The sequence below is a fragment of the Coffea arabica genome, chromosome 2c, assembly GCF_036785885.1.
Source record: "Coffea arabica cultivar ET-39 chromosome 2c, Coffea Arabica ET-39 HiFi, whole genome shotgun sequence".
Lineage (NCBI taxonomy): Eukaryota > Viridiplantae > Streptophyta > Magnoliopsida > Gentianales > Rubiaceae > Coffea > Coffea arabica.
The window spans coordinates 25,435,309-25,443,032 of NC_092312.1; the positions used below are offsets into that span (position 1 = coordinate 25,435,309).

At 35.6% G+C, this 7,724-nt stretch overlaps 1 protein-coding gene across 8 annotated transcripts; it reads right to left on the bottom strand.

Moving 5' to 3' along the window:
* Positions 1–215: 215 nt before the first annotated feature.
* LOC113726965 (uncharacterized) lies at positions 216–7,275 on the bottom strand. 8 transcript variants are annotated; one of them, XM_072075494.1, is made up of 14 exons: positions 7,049–7,275; positions 6,308–6,471; positions 5,858–6,060; positions 5,038–5,107; positions 4,201–4,397; positions 3,679–3,754; positions 3,489–3,572; positions 3,333–3,412; positions 2,608–2,734; positions 2,409–2,468; positions 2,278–2,328; positions 2,025–2,183; positions 1,151–1,283; positions 216–669 (listed from the first exon to the last, which is right to left on the bottom strand). In XM_072075494.1, the coding sequence occupies exons 3-14, from the start codon at positions 6,034–6,036 to the stop codon at positions 659–661; spliced, it is 1,227 nt and encodes a 408-aa protein (XP_071931595.1). In that variant the 5' UTR covers positions 6,037–6,060; positions 6,308–6,471; positions 7,049–7,275; the 3' UTR covers positions 216–658. The 8 variants fall into 8 exon arrangements, with proteins under 8 accessions (XP_071931595.1, XP_027106694.1, XP_027106691.1 ...); XM_027250893.2 differs by having other exon boundaries at positions 216–727; positions 2,409–2,432; positions 7,049–7,273; XM_027250890.2 differs by having other exon boundaries at positions 216–727; positions 7,075–7,272.
* Positions 7,276–7,724: the final 449 nt, after the last annotated feature.

The following is a 7,724-nucleotide window of genomic DNA, read 5'->3' on the forward strand; positions in this document are numbered from 1 at the left end:
TAAATAAGACTTCTGATGAGAAAATACATATGCCAACCAATATACATTCAATGAAGGAAGAAAGTGTTGATTTTCTTTCCTCCACTACTATGAAGACTTTGATCCTATTTGGTTTTTGAAAAGTACAATGAAATCTCACAGTTTCTAACCATGTAAAAACTTCAAGCATCCAAGCATTACTGTGAACAAATGAAGAACCTGCTAAAGGCTGGCAATCAAGAGTAAAACTTACAAGCATGTGTTATAAATGTTATAAATGTTTGCAAGAGAGATTGTGCATAAATGTTATATTTTTCCTAGTTTGCAAATTTCTATGTCCAACTTTTTCTGCAACAACCACAAAACCTTTTGTCTGCAATCAGGCAAGAAAAGAGTAAACAGTGCAAACAAAAAGTATAACATCATCAATGAGTAGAGCTGATAAGATTGCATTGAGAAAATGAGGAGCTGCGTTTGAATTGGCAGTCAAAAGCGATCCGTTTCATTTGATCATTGTCTGCGTATGATTCTTCTATTGAGAGTTGCTGTACATTTAACGTCATGTCTTGCGAAATCTACGCCAATAAGGGTTCCATCAAAGGCTTTGGAGTGGGGGGCTGGAGCTTCATGCTGCATGTAACTGCCACACCAAAGAGTGCACAAGCGGCAGGAACAAAACCTAATCCAAATCTAGAAACAGAGAAACAGGAGTTTGTCGGGCTACAGGAATGTACTTGGGTAGATGAATCTGCATAAAAATGAAAACTAAGTCGGTGATGCTGATCATTGAATCGCATTTGTCCTTAAACCGCCAAAACGAAAAGATTAAATGCATAAGAGAATGCTGGTAGAGAATTATCGCTAAGAGGAGAAAATGAGCTGTTGCCAAGTAAAAATATTGAAGACCAAACTGAAAAGGAAAAAACTTGCATGAACAATTCTAAGCTTTACTCCCTGCTAGTACATATTTCAATATATGATTCCCGAAGTCAGTGAAAGCCACTAAAAAGTGTTAGCTGCAAGAGAAACTTTACAAGTTTAATTGCAATAGTTCAATTCACTACTACTTGTAGGATGTAGAAATTCAAAACCCCACATCAAATCATACACAGAGGACAGGTAAATAATAAAGCGAAGTTGGGTGCAAAGCAAAAAGATACTTGATGCTTACTTTGGTATGATTCAAGAATGCATAGTGCTACTCCACATGAAATTTTGTCCAGAAAGCTCAATGATCCATAAACAAATGCACAGCCATGGACATCCTCACCGACTAGGAAACTTTGCATGCTTACTCCGGTCACCTGATGTTGCAAAATAAACATTGGTGTGATAACAGGATATAAATGCAGTACAAAAACTCATTATCCTGTTTCTTCTTCATGATTGAGACAGGTATCTGATTAATATCCTTACGTTGGATTTAGAGTTTGTCCAGTGAGATGACAAGTGTATAGGATTCAACTGATACAAAGTTCTAAGAATTTCCCAACTTTCATAAACTCTAAAAGCTTTTCTGAGCCACAGAACTGATTGGTTAATTAATATCCAGCTCATCCAGCCTTGAAAATCTTATCAAGTTAATCTGAAGATCAAGAGGCCCATTGAAATGAATACTTGTTTAGTATGATCTTCATTACACTTGTTCTCTCAACTTGCAATGTTGTAATTTTCTACTCCATGTTAATTGCTTGCGTACTGAACCTTTATCACAAATCAACATATAAAACCACCTTTTTTAACCGAGAAATTCCTGCTGAAATGCACTTCTTCAGATATTCTAACGAGAATGGAAATTTGACAGCTAGATCTACTCTGGAAGTTCCAGGACTTAAATGTAAATGCCGGTGTAATCTCAAATTGAGAGATTAACACGAGAAAGGTTAACACCTCTACTCATACTTGGCCTGGTGTGGATGGTTCAGACTTCAGGTTGATTAATAAAAATACCGATTCTACATCTTTCAGTTCACTTCATCTAAAGTTCCAGAATACCTCTACGGGGGCAGAAGTGCTAAAAGCCTAAAACAGAACTTACTGCTTACCATAATGAGGGCATTTGCAATTCCAATAACCGTTGACAAGAAGTACATCAAATAACTCAGGCTTCTTGGTAAAAAAAATATTCCTGCACCACAAAATAGCCATAGTAGTCCTCCAGCAGAATAATAGGACTTTAAGCGTGGCCCAGTCCATGTCATTTCCTAGATACAGAGAGAAATGCAGGATGTTTTATACAAAACATATAGACAAGGACTATGCACAAAAACAAAAGCAGTTTTAAGATTTGAAAGAAACCTGTAGCAGGACCGATACAATGAAGCTGCAAATGTAGATGACAGCAGGAACCTAAACATTTTTAAAGAAGAACTATCAGTAAAAGAGCAAAAATGCTAACATTGTAAAATGATTAGTATTAAGTGAGTTACCGAAGCTTTTGAAAACTGGGACATCTGAAGATCATCGATGACATAGAAGGCCAGATACGCCTAAGCCACGGATGTAACCAGAAACCAAAATTCATGAGAATTCAGATAATGCACTAAGCTCATGTACCTAGCAGTCTAGCACTCTTCAAATGATTTTTCAGACAATCGATAAAGTAGCTGACATTGACACTGTACTGACCTGAGAAACATTGGTTACCAGTCTAGTGAGCACATATACAAGAGCAACTTGGTAGTACAGAATTTTCTTAAACCAGTATGTCCAATAAATTCGAGCATAACCCTTTCTGTGAACATCTTGTTTCAACCTGCAACAAAATATTAAGTAATGCAACTAATAGCAGATAATCCCAAAAAAAAAAAAAATATAAGGAAAGATTTTGTTTTCGGCTTCCGAGAAAGAAGTGCTATACATGGGATGAGGCCTTTATGTTCAGATATCCTCCCATTTGTTTTTTATTTAAGATTCAACCCAAAAGAAAAGGACTACAAAGAAATGAAAAAAGAAAATGTCTCAAGATAATTTCCAGCACAACAAGCATCTTTTCCAATGGAACAGTCAAAAAACAATTAACAATTATGTTATCTAAAATTTATAGTTTTCTAGCTAGTGTGAATGACCTACTGAATATAACATTATGAGTTCAAGTTTTCCATGGGTCAAGATCACCCCTCAAATGCAGAGGCTTAAAGAGTTATGACCATAATTTTCTAGGGATGAATAATTCTTTCCCCCACCCTTCCCCAACTTCAAATAGAATCCAAGGAATAAGATGAGATGCTTACTTTATGCTTTCGCGATCAACATAAAACTGAAGAAAGTACTCCCTTAAGTGACAGAATACATTCACCTTAGAGCTCATAAGTCCTTAAATAGCCAAATAAAGATTAGAATACATGACAAACCTTGGTTCTTGAGTTCCAAGATGAAATACAACCACAAAGCAGCATCCAATGGCTATTGATATGTATGCAATCCAGCGGTACTGCTCCAATTTTAGGAAATTCAGAACATAAATGAAAGAAAGTAAAAAAGAAAGCACATTCTGAAATTTCAGAAACCTGATTCTCAACAGAAATTGGTGTTCCTGATGTTTTGACCTTGAAGACAAAGAATGCAACAGCATACAAGCTAAGGTTGGCAACCTTCCAACAAAAAGTTCAGGGTAAAAGGCAGAGAAAAACATAAATTGATTAATTTACTGAAAGCATAAACAAAGTTAAGCTTTGAGCAGTAGAGAGAGCTTCTAACCATTGTAAAAGCGTTGCGGCAGCTAGCTAAAACTACTCTACTTGTTGAATTTAGTGTGATGCAATTCACCATTGACCTTCAATGAGTCATCAGCCATACAGTCATTTCTTTTGGGAAAAAACCATTAACTAACTTTAATGCAACAGCACAGCAAGGAAAAGTAGTGTAATTGACTTTTCTTAAGAACTGGCATTTGACTTTGGTGAACTCTTGCAGATCAATGTCAAAACTTGGTTATATACTCCTTGGGATGCTTAAAATGAAGAAGAATATATGGTAGAGGAATTCCCATACATATAGGAGAACTAATAGCCCAGGACTGTTATCCATCTAGCTTAGAGAGAAAAGGGACGTTCATGTCTAACACTTGGTGAAATCATAGACTATAGCAATCTTTGCATTTATACAGAAACTAAGGCAATTATGACAGTGCATATCTATAAAATGGATCATATGGGTCGGCAGATATGCAGAAGGAAACCAATTACAGTTGTCCGATTAAATTTGAGCAGGAGTCAATACATATGCGACACTTGAGTAGCAGCCCAACCCACGTTGAAGATTGCAGCAAATGTGCTATATCCAACAGTTTTCAGAGTTGAAGAACTGGAACCAAGAACTTTGCACGGGAGGCAACCACCAAAGACTGAAGAAAATGAAATTGCAACTAAAAGTGATCCAGCAGCATGCCATATTTTGAAGTGTCCAAACCTGTCAATCTAGAATGTGAAATATTAAGTTATTAGGATATTCAAGGTTTGAAATAAGTTTCATGGATGATGAAGATTTTCCTAGAGGTACTTGGATCTGATTCCCGCCATGTAAAATTTAGAAATTCAGGAAAAATCATTTCTTACACTAGTTGCATTGGTTGTGAAATCATGTGCCACGGACAGTTAAACAAGCAAGGTTGGATAAACAAGCATAACGCATCTGATGAGGGTCACTCCATGCACAGCAGCATATTTAGAGCTATCCCATATTCCTGCTTTCTCTGAATTTTGAGTTTCCTGGATTTATGTTTTCTATGCAATAAGCTTATGTGATGGTTAGAAGCGGTTACAGGATTTTCAACAAAGATACAGTCAGACAAGTCCACTTCTAATTTCTTTACAAATCAACTACTATATTATGCTCAGAATGCTACAACAACCTGTAAAATTACAAGCACAAATCTTCCATTTATTCTCTGCTTTTATGAGAAAGAAACATAACAAGTGAAAAATGGCTCAGAAGACAGATTGATTGGATATATTTCTCCACAGCACAGTGTTTCAAGCATGAAAGTAAAATCATGATAGGAACTCCTAAAATACAAAAATCTAAAATGTTTCTGAATTGTGTTATCTTGGTACATACCAATTCACCAGCAAATATGGTGGTAAAGCCATCAGCTATCTGGCCAGAAAGCATAACAACCGCAGCATTACTGTCAAACAGAAATGGCAAATGGATTAGAAATAGTCATATCTTGCCAAAAAAACTGATAAAATAAATCATGAAAAGAAGAGCATAGGATCCGACAAGATACGGAAAATCAATCCAAAATAAATCAATGAAACAAGTTCAAGATACCAGGTAAACCAATATCCAGATTGAACAGAAAGAGATAGTAACTCTACTCATTCCTCCTTCAACAGGAAAAGAAACAATTTATGATTCTTTAGTGCAAAGGAGTTTATTCCAACTCTGTTTCTCTTTTCTGTTAACTAATAAAATCTAAAGTGGTAGAATACAGTAAATTACTGTTAATATAGGATTTCAACGGCTAAAAGATTGCTAAATTCTTACCAAGACTATCAATTGGATAAATGCAGACAAGGATCCAAGTAAAAAAAAAAACAGAGAGAGTTTCAGAACATGCCATCCTCTAAAGCACAGTTGTGCTAAAACAGCAACGTGGAAGAGAACCATCAGGAGGAAAATTGTAAATTAAAATGCATTCTTATCATACCCGAAGGGCTTTCTGTCATGAAAAACCACAACAGTTTCTGAGCAACTCAGAACATAATTGCATTCCATTATTCAGCCAAATAGGAATGTGCAGCTTTGAAGATTCTTGAAAGTGGTTTTGCAGTAATACATTTGAGCACTTTTTAGGTAATTAACATGCACGAGCAAACCAGAAAAAGAAAGATCTGGAAATGGAAAAATTCATTAGTCAGGAAAAAAAACAAACCTTGGGGATAATCCTATATCAGTCAAGAAGACCAAGAGATAAGTGAACCAGCAGGCAGATGTTATGTCATTCAGCATGTGCCCTACACCATAATAGAAGACAGATAACCTCCTGAGGGGCTTGGTGCCCAATTCCTCATCTTCAGTATTGCTGATCATAATGTTTAACAGGCTTGCCATTCACTATAGCAATTAGTGGAGACCCTGCAATAAACAAGAAGTTTCAGAAAAAGTTATACACAACAACAGCTACCATCTAAACGGTACTAATCTAATATGCAATCTTCAAATGACACATCTTTTTATCATTCAACTTGCTAAAATAGAAGTAATGTAGTCTTCCGCAAGGACAAAAAGTTGAACTCTTTGAACCTTGTCCGAGACAGGCTGATGAATGGATTATACATTTATACTACCTTTAATTCAGAATCCCACTACACTTTTGACTTACCTCTAAAAATTCAAAAGACCGCCATAGCAACTTGGAAATCTAAGCAAGAAGTTCAATCCTAGAGGACTGGTAGTCTGCTAGGATTTCCTAATATAAGGGATGAATTTAACTTTGGCAGTCTGTCTGAGGCTAAGGATGTCATTTACCCCTGCACAAGACAAAGACTACACGCAAATCCATTAGTAATGGTTCTGAGTGATTGTTGCTTTGAGATAACAGATACTATAACGACTAAATTAAGTAACTTTCCAATAGCTGGACACTGAGGAATATATTTCTGCATCGATCCCCATAATCATTTCCATGATATTTATTTTGTTCAATCTATCAAGAGAAAATCCAAGAAAGTTGGCTCAATCAGTGCACAAATTTTCCATGGTTAGAAGAAACCACAAAGGCACAAAAGGAAAAACCAACATTCCTGGTAAAAAGAAAAAAAATCACGATAATGAATTCATCAAAACCATATAAGCAGCTGCTATTAAGTAATAAATGGTTATCTGCGTCCAATTTAGCCCATATTTAAGAGAGGAAAAAACAAATGAGAGAGAAAACATGAAAAAGGAAAAATAAACAAACAAAATATGTTTCTTTGAGAAATGCATGGTTTATTATGCATTCATGGTGCAAGCAAATTAACCTGCAAGCGTCAAGACCCCTTTCAATACCTGTTGGTTAGAATCTATCAACATGGAACAGGTTTCAGATTTTCATTTCCAAAAAATAGGGAACTCACAGTACCTGACTAGAATTATGCAAGAACTCACATAAGCATTTCTCGAGGAGAATTGCACCTTTTTCTTTCCTCTATTTTAATGGAAAAAGAATACACTGAACTGCTAAGAAAAGGGAAAAGTGCGAAAGAAAGAGAGATTCTTGTATTTCATTAAAGCTTTGCCGGTGAAGAAGCTTGTGATAACAAGTGTGAACTATAGTTTGTTTCGTTTTGTTCTTTCTCATTACGGCGGTTTGCTTGGTAATGCAACTACCTGTCAAGTTTCAACGCTTGGAACTGTCCATGGTGGAAACTGTCCATGATGGGAACTGTCTGGATGTTTGCAACTCGACAAAACAAAGAAGGTATAATTTCAAAAACCTCCCTGAGGTTTCTAACTACTTCACTGACCTCCTTTCAGGTTTTAAAAATTACATTAATCTCCATTAAAATTTATTATTTTATAACATCTAGGTCCAACCAACACTTAAAAAGGGATATTGGGAGAGAGAAAATAATATGATTCCGTCATTACCCCCTCATCAACTAAATTATTTAATTAATCTAATATCCATCCAAATATTAAAGAAAATACTATAATTTATTGTTTATCATCAGGGATTAAATCACATGTGGCATAAAAAATAGTATATCATTATATTTATATATTTATTTATTTATTTAATGTAAGATCTAAGTTGT

Bases quoted from the DNA above. Each gene is read 5' to 3' on its own strand.
- LOC113726965 (XM_027250892.2), bottom strand. From the start codon at position 6,036: ATGGCAAGCCTGTTAAACATTATGATCAGCAATACTGAAGATGAGGAA. The intron at 2,469-2,607 runs GTCAGTACAGTG...TCCGTGGCTTAG, and splicing joins TGGTAACCAATGTTTCTCAG to GCGTATCTGGCCTTCTATGT. The intron at 2,184-2,277 runs GTTTCTTTCAAA...CTCTGTATCTAG, and splicing joins TTGTATCGGTCCTGCTACAG to GAAATGACATGGACTGGGCC.